This window comes from Miniopterus schreibersii (genome assembly GCF_964146895.1).
Source record: "Miniopterus schreibersii genome assembly, chromosome: 1".
Taxonomy (NCBI): Eukaryota; Metazoa; Chordata; class Mammalia; order Chiroptera; family Miniopteridae; genus Miniopterus; species Miniopterus schreibersii.
In genome coordinates, this window is record NC_138101.1 from 165,129,545 (window position 1) to 165,149,494 (window position 19,950).

A 19,950-nucleotide genomic window follows, 5' to 3' on the forward strand; every position below is an offset into this window, starting at 1 on the left:
TGCATACTCTATACTCCTATGGAAGATTCACAATCTATTTTAACAAACTAAAAGCACTCACAGATCTGAAATAAATAAAAAAACCTTCCACTTAATACAATGTTTACCGAGCTTATAAAAAAGATTCTGCTATCAATGGCTTTTATTAATATCATACAGAACTAGGATTTCCAGATATCATTCTGGGTAATTGTTATGCTAATTTACTTTCTTTTGGGGAGAAATGGCAGAAGACTACTGTGTATACCAGCATCAGCTTAAATGAATTCTTGTCAGTCATTCACAAAAGAAATAACTAGGTTTACAAAATTACATTAGAAGTTAGCAGAAAAATTTGGTTTTCATTTTTTTGCGTAGATCGCCATTTTATAGTTTTCAATTATGAAATAAGAACTGCCTTTTTAGCTACATAAGTAAATGTAGTACCTGTAAAGTTTCTCTGCATACATAGGCTATTTGCAACTCTGATAATGGTCCAGTAACTAGAAAGAAAAAAAAACACAAACCCACACTGTAATACATTTGAATAAAACAGATTAAAAACAGTCTACTTTTAAAATGACAAACTATTGCCTTGGCTGGTGCGACTCAGTGGTTGGAGCAATGGCCTGCACACTGAAGGGTCGACTGTTCGATTCCCAGTCAAGGGCATGTACCTGAGCTGCAGGTTGATCCCAGTTAGGGCATGTGCGGGAAGCAACCAATCGGTGTCTCTCTCTCACATCAGTGTTTTTCTCTCTCAGCAACCCCCTTTCCTTCTACTCTCTAAAACTCAATGGAAAAAATATCCTCAGGTGAGGATTAACAAAACAAAACAAAAAAAGTTCCTTTAAAATGACCATTAAAAGTTATTACAAAACTTCTGTATATATCGTTGGGTGATGTCTCATCATGAACATAAATTATTCTTATAATCAGAAAACAACAAAAAGGAAAGATGAGAATTAGAACTGTACTTTTAAAATGAAAGATCTACTCCATAACAACTTTGGTCAGTGAAAATATTAAGTACCCCTTATGTGCAAATCACATTACTAGGCATCACAGGCTGTTCTATAGAAAGCAATGGACATGATCTAAATCCTGAACAATTTTTCAAAAATAAAGTGAAGAAATGAGAAAAACATATAATTAAATAGAGCTATACAGTGAAGTAGAGAGCCATAAAGAGACTGTTGAAATGTACTGAATGAAAGACATCAGATACTTTTTAAAAGGTCAAGATATTATTTCTTCTTCTTCTTCTTTTTAATGATAGTACCCATTTCCTTTTTAAAAAAAATTTTTATTAATTTTTTTAGAGTGAGAGGAAGGGGGAGAGAGAGAACATCCATGTGAGAGTGGAACATCGATCAGTGGCCTCCTGCATGCTCCATACCAGGAATGGAGCCTGAAATTTGGCATGTGCCCTGACCTGGAACCGAACTGGCAACCTTTCAGTGCATAGGACAATGCCAAACCAACTGAGCCACCCGGCCAGGGCAAGATATTATTTCTTTAGTATAATTCTTTACTAAAGCTATCAAAACAGAGAAGCTTGATCCAGTACCTTATCTAAAAATTTAAAAAGCAAGCACATCACTTCTGGCAACCAGATCTCTCCCTATTATAAAATACAAAATCCTTCTGCAAGTACCCAACCAGAGGTTTTGGAAATGTATCCAGTACCATGAAGAGAATATTTGAAATCTAGGGCGGTGAAACCAACTGAGGTACTTACTTGTAATCTTTACGTAAGAGAAATATTTTACTGCACATTTTAATCACTGGCTCTCTATACCTATTCAGAAACATAAACTTTTGATTCTTAGTAACATGATGAAATACTAGTAAAAGAAGGAAAACTACTTTATTAACAGTTTATCGTAAGTGTAGATGTTCTTGATTACTATGCTATCTAATACACTATTTACAGAAATGAATACTTCTTAGGTTCAATTGAATTCAACAAGTATCAGGTTTTAATAATGGCAAGTAGAAATTTCATGAAGATAAAATTAATGTCCAAAACAATTCTTTAAGTTTAACACAAGAAATAGTGAAAAATGACAACTATATAGTTTTATTTATCCATATTCTTGAGTTCTCAAGTCTGTAATAATGTGAATGAATAAAAATTATAATTACTATATAAAAACTCTGTAAAAGATAATTCTTCATAAAGTCATATAAAAAACTTTTTTAGTTTTTGTTTTTATTGATTTTTAGAGAGAGAGAAAGGGGTGAGGGGGAGAAAGGAGGAGGGAGGGGGAGAGAGAGGGGAAGATCTTCATAAAAATCATATAAAAAAACTTTTTTAGTTTTTGTTTTTATTGATTTTTAGAGAGAGGAAGGGGCGAGGGGGAGGGAGGGAGAAAAGAGGAGGAAAGGAGAGAGAGAGAGACATCAATTTGTTGTTCCACTTATTTATGCATCACTGGCTGGTTCCTGTATGTGTCCTAACTGGGGATCAAACCCACAACCTTGGTGTTATTGGGATGACACTCTAACCAACTGAGCTAACCAGCTGGGGTCACAGAAAAGACTTTTTAATCAAGTGGCATAGAGCTATTTTCTACCAATAATTCTTTAAAATCAACAATAGGGTAAAATAAAAGAGAACAGTCATAAGAAAATTAAAGGCTACTAAATAAGAACATAAAACTTACTTTTCTCTTTTAAAACATGTGGTTAGTTCTTGCTTTAAACACTTTATTATTTTGTATATTTGGAATTATGTGGTATTAAATATTACTTTAAGTAAAAAGAGGCAATCCTAGTTGGGGCACCTATGGAAGACAACCGATCGATGCATTTATTTCTTTTTCCCTTCCTCCCTCTCTTAAAAAGAAAAAAAGAAGCAGTTACCAGAGTTTAAACATCACAACCTTTTTTTGTCATGGGTTATTTGTTGTGACAAAATTAGATAATTATTCTATTTATTAATGTATAATTAATATATCAATACATTTATATTATAATTCAAACTTTTATTTATGAGTCCCACTTCTCCTCCCTAGAGGTAATGACTTATCAATGTGATATGTATCCTTTTATTTTGGTATGCATTTACATTCATACATATCCTTTTAAAAAGGCTAACTAAGTATGATTTATTATGCTATACAAATTTTTTCATGAGTCATTTTTTCCATTTTAAAAAAAGTCCTTGGGAAGATATATCCAGGTTAATATAAATGGAACTATTTCATCTTTTTAAGTGCTTCACAGTATTCCATATTATAGATGCAGTGTATACTTAACCACCGCTCTATTGATTGACAATTAAAAATTCGACCTCCACAAGCTACAGGTATTATTTAAACTGCGGTGGCACTTGTTTTTACATCTACTATGGTTGCATTTGTAAACTGCATTTGTAAATTGCATGAAATTTGATAAGGCTTTCAATATAAAGATTTCAGCAAAGAAACGTTTAAAAGTACTTAAATGTTTAAAAATTCATAAAAGTTATACAATGCATGGTTGCAATAGGATTTTACTATTCCATATCCAGTTAAATAAAGAAAAGTTATTCTATAAGGATCTATGCTCAGTCTCATAAACTCTAGAAACTCAGGAAATTGTCAACAACAAAACAAACTGGAAGCTAAACTGTAGAACCAAAACGAAAACTATTTCTAAATATTATTATGAGGCTAAATCAAATTCAACTAAAAAAACGGCCTAAATTAACAGAATGCTAAATAAAATACTCTATATTTTTAAAAATTATACATTTTTAATACAAAAATATTATAGCAACTAAATTCTTTCCTAGATAGAAAGTTAATTATTAAGACAGACATATAATTTTATGAGGGAGTTTACCCTTTGCATTTCAATTCTTATTTACAAGGAAGTTTAGGCAGTTTCATTGGTAGATAAAATACTTTCCTAAAGGACTACATCTAAAAAGTAAAATATGGATTGTTCAAGTACTTTTGAATTTTGCAGTTCAGGCTCCAGCAAATTTAACTGAATAACCATCAAAAAATTAAATTTAGATTTCTCTTATGACATACTCCAGGAACAGAACAGAAGAATGTAGAACAGTAAATCTACCTCTTAATATCCCTACTTAACTAGACAAGTCAAACAACAGCCACTAAAGTCAGAGTCAGTCTTAAACTATAAAGACAAATTAATAGTACCGTGGTAAATATCTTGAAGTGATCCGCCGCCACAGTATTCCATACAAATCCACAGTTTTTCCCGACTAATATGAAAGAGAAAGAAAAGTACATTAGCTAGTAATTCTCTCAATCACTGACACATTATGAAGGCTCTCCCTCTTTATCACACCAAGATTTAGGATGAATTTCAGAGTGCTACAGAGAACTGCCCTGGCAGTCTCTCTTTTTCATTTATTTTTCCTTTTTATTGAATGTATTGGGTATGGCAGTCTCTCTTCAAGCTACAGAAAAACATATTACTTCAGCTTTGTTCCCATCTTATATAGTCTAGAATACACCACTTCTTTAAGCTAAAACACTTACTTGTAATCATTCACAGTATTTCACTAAGGTTGCCAGATAAGGTATAATTGCATAAGTGGAGATATCACTATTAATATAACAGGAAACAAGAAATTTTAGAACTTGAGACAATTTTTAAAATTTTCATATATAACAGCACTGACATAAAAGGGAGGGAGAGTGATAGCAAAGACATATAAATACAAAGAGAGAACAGAAGCTTTTTTTACCTGAGATAGCTCCCAAAATAGGCAACAATGTTGCAATGTTTACATTCTTTAACCATAAATATTTCTTGTTGAATCAAAGAAAAATCATCTCCTGAAAAACAAAATAATAACTTGGTCATCATGTTAGATTTTGAGTCTCTATAAATGGGAGGAAGGAAAACTTTACAATAAGTATTAGAGATGAGGAATTATACATTCTTAATACTTCAATAGGAATGTAAACTGGTACATTCTTTCTATAAAGCCAGAAACCTTAAAAATACACAAAATCTTTGAAATCATTTTACTTCAACAACTTTTTTCTTGAGATATGCAGAGATGAATGTTCTCTACAGTGTGACTTAATAATGAAAGAATGGTTGAATAACTATGGTATAGTTATAGATATTACAACATAGATACAAACAGGTTTTGATATGAAAATATGTTCAGGATATATTAAGTGAAGGGATATTTTATATAATTATGTAAGTACATATGTACACAGAAAAAATATCTTAAAAACATACACCAAGTTTCTGTCTGGGTGGTAAAATTAAAAGTAACTTTGCTTTCTTTTTTGATTTGCATTTTCCAATATGTCTATCATAAACCTGTTTGAATTGTTTAACAAGAAAAAGTTATATTAAAATGAAATACTGATTATTTATGAGAATTTTATGGTTATCATGGGAATACTGCCTAAAATATCATCATCACTGAACTTCATTTTGCACAGAAGTAGTATTTATTTCAGTAAAAGGAGTATGTGTTGATAAAATCATTGCATGTGTATTATGTGAAAGCAATATAATGTAGAAATTAAGAGCTCCAGCTCTAGATTAGATACACTTGGACACCTGAATTCAAATCCTGATTCAGCCACTCACTCTCAATGTCACCTTGGACAACTTTAACCCTCTGAGCCACAGCTGAATCTGCTAAGTAGCATGTGGATTTATTCCACATACAGTACTTAGCTTCCTTATCTACCACTTTCCTAAACATTCCTTAATGTCAGTAATACCGAGTAGCTGGCCATTTCTGTAACAGATTCTTATGCCCCCGTGTTTCTGTTTATGCAATACTCAGTTGAGAATGTTGTGAAAAAGAGCTAATGCATGTGGTGCACTGAGTACAATGTCTGACACAGAATAAGTGCAAGAGCAATTACTGTATGTTGGAGATGAGAAAGATTCAAACAAACGTGTTCCTTATTTAGATCATCATTGTAAGATATTTTTCATTAGATACTGTTTTGAATTGGTCTTTTGTAAAGTAACTTTAGGTTTAAAACCAGTGGTGTCCAGCCCTGGTTGGGTGGCTCCATTGGTTGGAGCGTCCTCCCATACACCAAAAAGTTGTGGGTTTGATTTCTGGTTAGGGCGCATGCCTAGGTTGTGGATTCAATTCCCAGGCAGGGCGCATATGGGAGGTAACCCACTGATGTCTCTCACGTCGTCGGTGTTTATTGTTTAAAATCAATAAACATATCCGTGAATGACGATTAAAAAAAAGTGTCCAGATAGGCTCTGGCTCTAACTTTAAGTCATTTTAGAAAAACATACAAGGCTGAGAAGTAAATACTCATAAACTAGGCCTTCAAATAAAAGTCTAATACAAATCAAAGTATTTTCCCCTTTCAATTCAAAGTCAAAAGAAAGGTTTAAATATTGTTGCCATGCCATAAAAGACCTATTAAAGAACCAATCATTGCTGATGTGGTTTATACATATCTTTAGTGTAGCTAATATACAACAAATTTATTTATAATCATTTAGGTACTCTTTTCAATAGTTCATGTAAATGTCAATTAATAATTCAGTGAAAGGATTTAGTGTTAACAATTTTAAGGAATTAGATAAACCAAATATGGGTACAATCTGCAAACAATAAAAATCTGAGTAAAAAATCTCTAAAGAAAACCTAGTTTTTATTTGTAACACTGGGAAAAATGTGTATTACATAAATGATTACATATACTTTAAACATAAGTGCATAATGCAACATTTTATAATTAAAAGTTTTTTCAGTATGCACCAAATAGAGTTTTTACTCACAGTTTCAAATCATTCTTTTATTTATCTAATCATATCATATGTAGAGTATATAATTCCAAAATCTGATGTCTTTATGGGTCTATTCTATTGTTGTTTCTGCTGACTCTTGCTCAAGGCACCTTAATTCCTTGTGTCTTCTGTGATTTTTGACTCTGAGCTCTAATTTCTTGGAACTTTATGTGTGGGAATTCTTTCAAGCTTGAGTTAAAGGTGAGAAGACTACATTAGCTTCTGCTACATGGCTGGGTGTGCCACCCGAAGAGACATTTACAACTAAGAAAACTAAGGTTTTTAAAGCAATACACATAATGTGATTCCAATTCAAGACAAACAATATTTATTGTTGTTGTTTGCAAATAATATAGTACTATTATAAAGAACCCTAAGGAGTCCACCAAAAACTATTAGAACTAATAAATGAATTTGGTAAAGTTGCAGGATGCAAAATTAATACAGAAATTGATTGCATTTTTATATATCAATAATAAATAGTCAGATAAAGAAATTAAGGAAACAATTCCATTAACAATTGCATCAAAATTAATAAATTATCTAGGAATAAATTTTACCAAGGAGGTAAATGACCTGTACTCAGAAAACTCTAAGACACTGAAGAAAAAAAACTGATGACACAAATAAATGGAAGGATACACCTCAAAGAGCCAAAGCAATACTGAAAAATAAAAACACAAAAAAATCCAATTTTTTCAACTCAGCAAAATGAATGTAGAATGCAAATAAATAGGACAGTCAATTCTAACAAAACATTTTCTTTGGGATGCCTTAGATTCTGAAAATTCACCTAAAGAGAAAAACCCTATCTGTTTTAAATTCACTAATTTAAAACATGGCACTGTAGTTCACCTTTTTTATTACATAGTAACAAAAAATGTTTACATTTCAATTTTATCTTGTGGTCAAAAGTAAATTGGTATCTACCGGAAAAAGAGTACCCTAGAATTAAAAGTGATTTTTACCTGTTAAATAGCAGACAATATCTATTTAACCATATTAGTTTTCTGTATCTATTATTTAAAACCAATATAAGGATATATTTGGTGGGCATTTGTGACCTCAAATTAACATTTTCTACCAATTCAGGCTTGAACTTTCCAAATAGTAAAGATAAGGTACCAATATTTTACTTTACAGATTATTTTTAAAAATCAAATTTATTAGATTTCAAAATAGAAGCCAATACTGAACAGCAAGAACACAGCACTTAACCAGAATAGTTGACATTTGTCCTATTTGGCCAAAGCCCCTACTTTGGAATTTCTTTGAAGAACATTAACAAGGCAAACTAACAGCTGTTTAAATCTTTATAGACTTCTTGACTTTTTAAAAAATTTTTCTTCTTTCTGTGCTTATACTTCCAGGAAACAAGACAAAACTGAGAAAAGTTATAAACATCTATTCAAAGATTCTTATTTTGAAAACTATCTACACTAATGAAATACATTTGACTTGTTACTTTATTTAAACATAATGAACTATTTTGTGAATATTTCAGTTTAGCATTTAAGTATATTGCACTCTGGGTGGTAATTTAATAAAATTCCATCCTTGTAAGCAAGACTCACAATTTTTAACAAACTATAATCTGCATAATTTTAAAATATCATATAGTTGTACCATAAAAGGATAATTGGAAGAGAGAAGAGAGGGGAAGGGAAAGTAGGGTTCTGATGATTAACTTTTCCAAGAATCTTGCTCCTGTTCTGGCTTTTGGCTGCCACTAGCTACAGACTTGTTTGAGCAAATGAACATCTGTAAATTGAGTTAGAGGGCAAGCTGAAATTCAGACATGGAAGGAAAACATGGTGACAAACATCATCATACTACCTGCCTGCTTTTCTAGAGTAGTTCTGATGCCTGACCAAGGAGATGGAATATGCAACTGAAAACCAAAATGGTACCACTAATATATATTATTTATTTTCAATACTAATCACTGGTATGTCAAACTTTATTTGTAAGATGGTGCCTATATTTAACAAGCACCTACTATCAAAATGAGATAAAGAAGTGGTTAAATCATTCTTAGAAATAATTATCTGTGTATAAAAATAATAAAAACAAAGGGACATAGGAAGGAATGCTGACTCATTATCTTTTAAAATGATTTTGTGACTAATTAAAAAACCAATTCTCTGTGCTAATCTATTTTTATTGTTGACTCTAATGTTCACTTTAGAATTTTTATGAGTATTAGGAAAAGCCTCAAAAGCAATTTTTAAGTACAATTTTAAATATAATATTATAAATTGAAATTGCCAGGGGTAAGTCAGTAAATCATTAATAAAATTCAAGACCCTAAAATTACTATAAACTTCAATTATTTTTAACTGGAGTATTATTAAGTTTACAGCTGCACTTTCATTTACTTAAAAAAAAGTCTTATGTTTTATCAGACATAAGGCTTTTTGTAAGTCTACTGGCAAATAATTATCTTTTCATGTCTAAAAACAATTCTAAACCAGCTCATCTGTTAAATCAATACAAGGAAGCACTTTTGTAATATACTGGCTTTAGTGCAATTTTTAAAAAAGCTGTGTATAGTTAAGAATTCATTTCTGAAATACAGCTGTCTCCAGAATTATTTGAAGTAACTGAATGCTGGGAAAATTCGTTAGCATACCATCAGATTTTTCACCTAAATATTCCCTTAAATCTGCTCTGAAAGTGTGAAAAACACCATTTACTCCGCCTTTACTGAAAAATGCTAAAATACCATGCTATAAAAATGTATGATCATATAGAAAACATATTTTTTAATGGTAAGAAACAGAAGAAAACCCCCCAGAAAATGTAATGAAACAACCCAAACAGAATATCAATTCCTCAATTCTAAAGCACAGATGATGAAAACACTGTATTTGAAGAACCTAAAGTAGTCAGAAGCAGAGACAGAAGACAGAATGGTGGTTGGGGGTAAGAGGGGAATGGGAAGTTACTGTTTACTGGGTATAGAGTTTCAGTTTTACAAGATGAAAAGAATTCTGGAGTTGGATGATGGTGATGATAGCACATTATCAATGTAATTTATACCACTAAACTATACTTAAAAATGGCTTAGATGGTGAATTTTATGTAATGTATATTTTAACACAATAAAAAAAAAAACTTGGAGAAAATAAAAGCTATTATTGCTCTCATTAGAAACTTTTAATTGCGACAATATGGATGGGTATTGAGGGCATTTTAAGTATAACAGATCTCACTTATGTGTGGAATCTTCAAGTTTTATATAGCACTTTTGTTTCAAAGCAAATTACTCAGTATGTTTTAAAACAAACAGCCTTCTGACAGAAAAAAGCATTAGGCTAAGACCAGAATTATTAAAACTAAATCAATCAGCCAGACCTCAGCTGGCATATAAAATATCATTATGGCCTGGCTGGTGTGGTTGAGTGTTGACCCATGAACCAAGAGGTCACCAATTTGATTCCCGGTCAGGACACATGCCCAGGTTGCGGGCTTGATCCCCTAGTAGGGGGTATGCAGGAGGCAGCCGATGTTTCTATCTCTCTATCCCTCTCCCTTCCTCTCTCTAAAAATCAATAAAAACATATTTAAAAAAAAATTTTCAAGTATCATTTTGCCGAATATCACTCAATATCCATCCCCCAAAAATCAGTGAATACTTTCCTAATCAAATTCTCATAGAAGTTAATACTTGCAGTTCAGCTATTTCACTATAACTTAAAATTACTTTAACATTGTCAATGTGTCTTCCAATTTTTGAATGTGCACATTTGAAATTTTATTTAGCAACAAAACTATTACATCAACATTATCTTTAACTAATAACACCCAATTGCAATTTAATCTAACCATATTTGAGACATCCTATTGCCCTGACAACACATAAACATTTCTTTTGGAAGAAAGGAAATATGGAAAATGCTTTTAAGTTCCATATATTTATGAACTGCACAAGAAAAGTGTTCAAAAACTGTAGAGAGTTTTAATACATACCAGGTTCCAATTTGATAATTTTTACTGCAGCCAACTCTCCTGTATGTATATTTCTGGCCTAAAATGAAAATAAAATGTTTTAAAAGTTTATTAACTATATAAAAGTTACTTGGTATTATGTTAGTTTGTTATCAATCATGCTTTTAATAAAGCTACAAAACAAAAGTTCAATGAAATGAGTATACTCATTTTTTCATTACAGGAAAACATACAAAATATTACCTTTAGTTCCACCACTTAAAAACAGCTACTGTTTAAAATGTTGATGTACTTCCTCCAAGTCTGTTCTTTATACTTGTTAATATTTTTTAGTTAAAAAAATACTCATGACTTTGGGTGGTGAGCATGCAATACAGTATACAGATGTTGAATTATAATGTTGTACACCTGAAATTTATGTATTGTTATTAACCAATGTGAGACAGCAGAGGGATCTAAGCCGAGGATCCCAAGGACACCAGACAAAAAAACCATCATACAGCATTACCCCGTGGCCCCTCACTGGGATCTGAAGGTTGCATGATGGTCAGAAAAAACAGGCCCACCACAAGAATGCAACCACTCCTCATCTCCCCTGTCTAATCTCTTGCTTCTCAATACCCTGACATAGAAAATTCCCAAGCTCACTTTTTAAATTTTATTTAAAAGCCTGCCTTTTCACACAAGTCTGCTTTGCCCCCAGCTTATAAAAACAACGAAGCAGAGGAGGCCCCTGAGCCAGTTCAGAGGACCTTTCTTTCCTCAGTGCTGCCTCTCTTGTGCTCCAGCATAAGCTTAATAAAATCTGTCTGGAAATTTCTGAGGCTTCCTCTTGATTTCTATCTTGGGGAGCCCAAGAACCCCAACAACGGTAACAGATGTTATTTCAATAAAGTTTTAACTTAAAAAAAAAGGAAAGCAAGGGAAAATATTCAAGGTTGTTATATATTTGATAAGTCCAGTCATAGGTCATTAAAGAAAAATATAAATAAATAAATAAATAAATAAATAAATAGTAAATTTCCCTTCAGGCAAGGATTAAAAAATAATTAAAAAAACAAATAACCTGTATCTTTCAACCTGGAGGAAAAAAATTAAAAACTTAACATTTAATGTGTGTGTTTTTTTCTGGCCTGTGTATGCATGCGTGTGTGCATGAGAGTGTGTATGTGTTGTAGAAGATGATGCCATCACAATCTTCTACAACATGCTTTGCAATGCTGCCTAATTTTCCAATGATGGAATATATAATTTATTTAATTAATCTGTTACTCTTGGACATTCAGGATTTTAATATTACGTTATAATTATTAATAGAGGGATAAATATATCTTAGATTTATATCTATCCACAGTTTTGATTATTTCCTTCAGATAAATTCCTAGAAGAAAAACTACCACTTAAAATATTAGAGACTTACTGTAATTAGTGTTGCAATGATCATCACTGCAAATATTTTAGCACATATTAATTTATCAATACAAGAATAATGGTTAGGTCAAAAGGTATGTGGATTTAAAACTGATATGTTGGCATACTACTCTAAAATAAATTATGTGAATTTATATTTTCACCAACCTTAGATGCTAAATCTGTATCTGTCAAGTTCTATTGTAGGCACAAATTTTTATTCTGTTTTTAAAGTTATGTAATTCCTCCATGCTATACATAATTTTAAATGACTATATAATCAGTCTTCTTTACTGCTAAACATTAAGGATGTTACAAATACCTTTTCATTTTTAAGATTATTTCTTTCAAATAGATTCTAAAGTATGAAATTACTAGGTCAAAGGGTATGAATATGAACATTTAAAAGGCCATTAACACATACTGCCTAAATAGCTTAAAAGGGTTGCACCATTATACATCATCGCTAATATGGGTGCTCATTTTCATTGCACCCGGGGTACCACATATGTGGAAACGCAATTTAATAATTTATGACATCGTTCACTTATTATATTAGATTTGAATGTGAACTTTCATATTTGGCATAAAAAATAAGGAGTGTATGATAAAACAGGAAAGTATGATTATTAATTTACTGGATTAAACGTCATTTTATCAGAGGATATTTCAAGAAAAAAGGAATAGAAAGAAGGATGACAAAGAATGTGGGGAAGACAGCTTACAAGGGATACTTTTAGAAATGATATACAGAGGGTGAATAAAAGAATAGAATGGGGGAGGGAACTACAGAGGTATAGTCACAAACAGGAAGAAAAAGAAAAAAGTTGTTTTACAGTAGAAGTCTCAAATATTTTATGATGCGAAGTTCACATTTTCCGCATCTGCTGTGGTAAATAGGGTAAGGAGGGGTCTCAGGAAGAGAGAATGGACATTTTAATTACTCCCACCTATCCCCTTCCCCAATCACTAATGCATATAGAGAAACTGGACTGGTCAGCCAAAATTTTACACCATTCCTACCCTTCTCCTCTTTTTTTCCCTTGGACAAAAGAACTGTCACTTAGCTTTGGGTCTTGTCCCAGGTTCCTAAAATCTTTCAGCATTTCGATCTCTCTTGGGTTATAGAAAGTTATATGCATGCAGATTTAGGCTGTCCACTGCTCAACACTTCACATGCCAGTGAGATTCAATACAGAAAACAAGAAGTTACAAAGTAAGTAATAATAACTGACCTCCTGGGAATTTTGTTCAGCGGGTAGTAAGATGTGAATTCTATAATAATGATGGCAATTATATCTGTAAAGCTTGTAGTTTGGAGGAACTTTTATATTCATTACTTAATTATATTTCTTTAAAAGCATAAAGACTTTGCTTAGAAAAGTTAAGTGACTTGCCCAAGGCCATCCTGTTCACAGGGGTAAGAGTCACAGTTAGAATTCAAGAACTGTATTCTGATGTCAAGGTTCCACTGCTCCTTCCAGTATATTAGAACTCTCTTTTCCTTTTTTAAATGCAATAGGTTCATGTGGACATGAGCTAGTCAAAGACTTATTCAACTTATCATATGCAATCAGTCTGCAAACTCTGTTATTACATCTCCTAAACATCTCTTGAATCCATCTCCTCTACTCCTTCATTGCTAGTTTTAGTACAGTTTTTTTTTTAAGTAAATGCAACAGGTACTAAAGAAAAGTGTTAACTGAATATTTAACAGATCTCAGGGGTGACTTTTGTTGAATAATTCACAAGTAATACACTAGTCATCTTTTACATTAAACTAAGTTATTTTCTATGATGATTTTCAATGTAACAGAATGTGAACTCTTACATATTTAAAGTATTAAAGAAATAATTTCAGGGTTGAACATATCCACTTCTATCCCTAAATGTCAGTACATCTTCTGGTTTTCCCTCTTTCCCCATCCCCCTAAAAGTGGTAATTTTAAAAATTTCATTGGAATCCTAAAAAACAGAAAAACATCTATTGACATAGAGTAGAAGATTACATATTGGGAAGAAAGTTTAAGTATGAGACATAGATAGTGTAAGAAAGTAACACATATGTACATTCACAAATAGTGACAGTTGAACCATTCAAGGTTCTAAAATTCAGGTAAGAAATGCAATGTTTAACTCATATGACGCTGATAGCTGCTGACACATTTCCAACAACAAAATATCTTCAGCTTATTTATTACTTCTGTTTTCCAAGCAAAACAGGCATTAGGGCAATACACACTGCCAGTCAATGGAAACCAAAAGAAAATACGAGTCTATACTTTTCAATTACAAATTATCAAGCAAGTGCCAACAAAATGAAAAAACCTAATATGCTTCTCTGAGAGTCTGGAACAATTATTTTCAGTTTCAGTCAGATTAATCAGAAGCAAATGACCTGGTCTCCAGTCTGAAAACACTGTCCTCATTCTGGTATATTCACCTTCCCCTGCACTCGTCCCTGCTCCCCCTTAGCTCAGTTAGTCTGGATTGTCTTTCAGAATGAAATTTAGGTATCACCTCTTCCAGGGAGTCTTGCCTAATATCCCAAGGCTAGATTAAGTGTGTTCTCTTTTTGGCTCTGGGCATGATTTTTTGAAGGTCTGTGAGGTAGATGCTCTATAAATTTGTTGAGTGGCAAATTATGATTGTACTCTCTTTACTTTAAAAAATATGAGCCCTTGGCCAGCTGGCATGGCTCAGTGGTTGAGCATGGACCTATGATCCAGGGGGTTAAGGTTCAATTACCAGTCAGGGCACATGCCCAGGTTGTAGGCTTGATCTCCAGTAGGAAGCATGCAGACGGCAACTGGTCAATGACTCTCTTATCACTGATGTTTCTATCTCTCTCTCTCCCTCTCCTTTCCTCTCTCTGAAATCAGTAAAAACATATGAAAAATAAATAATAAAGATATAAAAAAATATAAATGAGCCCTGGCTAGTGTTTCTCAATGGTTCGAGTGTCAGCCTGAATACCGAAGGTCTGGCGTTTGATTCCCAGTCAAGGGCACATGCCTGGGTTGCAGGTTCGATTCCCAACCCAGGTGTGTGGGAGGCAACCAATCGGTGTGTCTCTCTTAAATGGACCTCTCTCTCTCCTCTCTCCCTCCCCCTCATCTACTCTCTCTAAAAAAATCAATAGAAAAAAATACCTCCGGTGAGGGTTAACAAAAAAAAATAAAATAAAATAAAAAAATACGAAAGTACTCTCTTTACTTAAAAAAATTAGAACATTAAAATCCTCTACAACTCAAAGTGCTATGAGACTGATAATATATTGTTTTAAATGGTGTATTAGTTTTCATTTATGTTGACTCATTTCAATTTTTATTACTAAGAGTTAAATAAACATTTGGAGAAAAATTTGTAAAAAATTACAAAATATTGTTTTTAATAATTCAAGTAATATAAGTAGAAGATGTCAGTCTCCTAATTTCATCTGCCTGAGAAAACTCCTGTGAATAATTTAGAGTATATCCTTCCAAACTAAATTAGATTAATTCTTAAGAACATATATACTGACAGTCTCACAGCTTCTTCTTACAAAGCTAAATAGTCTTACCGTATGATGCGGCAATTCCCTACTTTTAGGCATTTACCCAATTAAGTTAAAAACCTATGTCCACACAAAAGCCTACACAAGAATGTATATAGCAGGCTTTATTCATAATCACCCAAACTGGAGCAATCAAGATGTCCTTCAATGGGTAAATAAACTGCACATCTATACAATGAAATATTATTCAGTGATAAAAATAAATGAGTCATCAAGCCATGAAAAGATACGGATGAACCCTAAATGCATACTGTTAAGTGAAAGAAGTCAGTCTGAAAAGGCCACATACTATGATTCCAACTAAATGACAGTCTGGAAAAGGCAAAACTATAAAAGGAGTAAAAAGAACAATGGTTGCCAGGGGTTTAGGTGAAGAGTGATGAATAGGTGAAACACAGGGAATTTTCAGTGTGGTGAAACTATTCTGTATGAAATTGTAATGGTGGATACATGTCAATTATATATTTGTCAAAACCCATAAAACTATACAACACAAAGAGTGAATCTTAATGTAAACTATGGATTATAATAATAATATATCAATATTGGTTCAATAATTGTAATAAATGTACCCATCATACAAGATGTTAATAATAAGAGAAACTGGGTGGGGGGGTGGGGGGGGTATGGGTGAATATAACTCTATGTACTATTTGTTCAATTATTCTGTAAATGTAATACTGCACTAAAAATTAAGTCTCTTAATTATTTTTAAAAGAACACATGTAAAATTATTTTAAGTATATACTTTCAGGCACATTTGAGTCAATTTTTATGATTAGAATCCACATAAATACATTGTTTCAATTTAATAGAACCAAAATCATGCAAGAACCAAAGACACCTTGATATATTTTTTTTAGAACAGATTCTGAGGGGTTCAGAAAAAAACATATCTTTGGAGGATTTGAGTAACAATCATAGAAGCATATAAAATAAAGACAGTATTTTAAAATTCAGCTACACCATGCAGAGGTTTTAAAAATACAGGGTGTCCCAAAAAAATGTATACACACACTTTGAATAATTATAAAGGCAGTGTTCATTAAAATACATTTCATTTTCAAAATTGAGCTATCCGCTGTAAAAGTGTGTACACTTTTTTTTTGGACACCCTGTATATGTAGTTAAGTAAAAAGTAAAGAAAATACTGTAAGCTCTAACTCCCATTGATAGAATAAAGATGTAAATGTCAGTCTCCATTTTGAAGACATATTTCTGTTCTCTCCAAATGAAGAACTAATTGGCAAATGTTCTTACTCTGTAATTTTCCAGCTGGATTTTTAAAACAGAAAGCAGTACCAGGCTCTTTTATAATGAAAGGCAAAGAGGCTTTCAGAAAAAAAGATCGTCTAAACAGAGACTTTACAGATTCAATGTACTAAAGAGATCTTTCAGATATTTAACTATACGATTTCACACAAAAATCCAAAGCAGTCATATGTAACACTGGTTTTTGAAACCCAATATTTCTCTGCAACAAGTGTGATATTCTCAATTACTTTTGTTTTTAATTTTAACACATAAGAATTTGAAAAGCCTGAATTATGTTTGCAGAAGAAACTAACAGAAGTACTACAGCACTTCTACAAAAAGGATCTAAATATATTTCCGATTCCTACTCATTTTAGATTACTGGTATACACTAATATTGGGCTTAAGAGCATACTAAACACCCAAAAATCTAATAAAATATTTTACTATAGTAAATCTCTTATTTAACTCTTAACTAATCAAGAATTGAAATTGAGTGGAAAAAGATTAATTATGTTGATCAATGTCACCATAAATCCATAAAACAGCCTTTCCAGTTACTTAAGTTTCTACTCTCATTGCCAATGCAGTTCTAACTTCCTAATTAATATTTTCAAGTCAATTTTCTACTGGAGAAATATTTTAATTGAAACTCTCCTGTCTTGGACTTTTAAATTCCCAGGAAAAAGTTACCCTCAGATTTCCACTTGCACCAAGAAAAAAAATTAAAGATGCTGATCTTTCTAAGCCATTTCTATTTCAACAATATTATCCAGTTGCTGTTTTATCAGCCATGAACTTTCCTACATGTTGTGAAACTTTCAATGGGACAAATAATTAAAGGGAAAACTCTATGCCTATACATTTTAACTACAAATTTTCAACAAAGAGTAATATATGACTTAATGCACAGTACATCTCAGTAGCCATGAAGTCAGAAGATAATTTTTTAAATTTATCTTTATTGTTGAAAGTATTATAGATGTCCCTTTCTTCTCCCCCAATGACCCCCCCACCTCCTCCCCTAGACTTCACAGCACTATTGCCTGTGTCCATAGGTTATGCATATATGCATGTAAGTTCTTTGGTTAATCTCTTTCCGCCCCACCTTCCCTCTGATAATTTTTTAAGAAATGGCCCGGCCGTGCGTGGCTCAGTGGTTGAGCATCAACCTAGGATCCAGGTGATCAGGGTTCGATTCCTAGTCAGGGCACATGCCCGGGTTGTGGGCTCGATCAATGACTTTCTCGTCATTGATGTTTCTATCTCTCTCTCCCTCTCCTTTCCTCTCTCTGAAATCAATAAAAGATATATTTTTTTAAAAAAATGTTTTCATTGATTTTTACAGAGAGAGAGGAAGGGAGAGGGACAGGGAGAGAGAAACACTGATAAGCTGCCTCCTGCATGTCCCCTACTTGGGACTGAGCTGCAACCAGGGCACATGCCCTGATTGGAAAGGAACCTGCAACCTTTTGGTGCATGGGACGCCCAACCAACTGAGCCACACGGGCCAGGGCAACTTTTTTAAACTAGGGTAAAAAAAAATGAAACCAGCAAGTAACGAGTCATCTAAAAGCTATGGCAACCTAGCCGGGCATGTACGGAAGGAGGCAACCAATGGATGTTTGTATCTCACATTGATGTCTGTCTGTCTCTCTTGTCTGTTTTTCTCTCCCGTTTGCTTTTGTATTCCGCTTTACTGTTCTTCACATTATTAGGCCCCTCATCCTATGCCTTTATCTTCCTCCCAGCATGTTTTTAGGGTCAGAAAACTTTTCTATGAAGACAACTGGGGATATCAGTTTTAAACAAGCACCCTAACCAGTGAGTGAACCTGCAACCTGGATATGTGCCCTGACCGGGAATACAACCCATGACCCGCAACCTCAGTGTACCAGACGACAGCCCAACCAGCTGAGCCACACTAGCTAGGGTAGATTTTGCCTGTCTTATGTAAGCCTCATCTTCCCATAGATAACCATCTGGCTGGCATAAGAGTTTTCCATATTTGTCCTGAGCTGTTTTAACATAGCAAAGTTCAAAGATATATTAAGGGGCCCAGCCGGGCGTGGCTCAATGGTTGAGCATCGACCTAGGATCCAGGAGATCGGGGTGCGATTCCCGGTCAGGGCACATGCCTGGGTTGCGGGCTAGGGAGCCGATCAATGACTCTCTCATCATTGATGTTTCTATCTCTCTCTCTCCCCCTCCTTTCCTCTCTCTGAAATCAATAAAGATACGTTAAAAAAAAAAAAAATCAATCCTTTAAAAAAAAAAAAAGGGGAAAACTACAATATTGGGTCATCGCTGGTTTGCCAATTCCAAATTATACAAAAGAGGGGCCATAGACATATTCTTAGTTTAAAACGAACTGACTAGAAAATAGAAGAAAAATAAATTAATTAAATTTAAGTAAATAAATAAACATGCACTCTTCCTCTAAGCCAACTGGGGGCATCAGTTTTAAATATGCCCCCTTCCACCAAAAATATTCTTTAACATAACAAGAGAAAATTCAGATGTTTCAATATTTAACAAGCAAACTCAAGTGGCCAGTGACTACTCCTCAGAGTCAGAATGATGCATTCCAGATTAAATAATGTGAACTTCAATACAAAAGTGGCAACACAGCACCTGTAAGGTTTGAAGGGATATAAAGTAGCTGGTTTGTCCATAAAAGAAGTAAACCGTCAATTATTTCATAGGCTGTAAAACCTCTATACCTGATTTCTTTATGGAACATTGTTTCTGACTGGTTCATTCAACAAATATTACTGAATACTTACTATGTGCCAGGCATTATTGTTGATACTAGGCATGTAAAGAAATAAAATTGTTCTTGCTCTCAGGGAGCTTTTATCAGTTGGAGAGACAGCAAAGTGAACAGTAAATACAATACAGTGTGAGAAATGCTCCCAAGGTGATACAAGACAACCTACCAGGATTCTGAGCTCAGTCAAAGATGATTGGAGAAAGCTCCCAAAAAGTAAATCTAAATTGATTCTTAATGAGATCTACCTGGGAGCAGTGGGGGGTAAGGGATT

At 33.2% G+C, this 19,950-nt stretch overlaps 1 protein-coding gene across 4 annotated transcripts in view; it reads right to left on the minus strand.

Moving 5' to 3' along the window:
* Positions 1–19,950, minus strand: part of MAP4K5 (mitogen-activated protein kinase kinase kinase kinase 5) — a 93,195-nt gene that overhangs the window by 60,703 nt on the left and 12,542 nt on the right. For all 4 annotated transcript variants that reach the window (XM_081116251.1, XM_081116249.1, XM_081116250.1 and 1 more), the window contains exons 3-6: positions 10,708–10,765; positions 4,688–4,778; positions 4,134–4,198; positions 427–482 (exon numbers count right to left, since the gene is read on the minus strand). In XM_081116251.1, the coding sequence (XP_080972377.1) occupies positions 427–482; positions 4,134–4,198; positions 4,688–4,778; positions 10,708–10,765 (270 nt within the window). The remainder of the gene's footprint in view (positions 1–426; positions 483–4,133; positions 4,199–4,687; positions 4,779–10,707; positions 10,766–19,950) is intronic.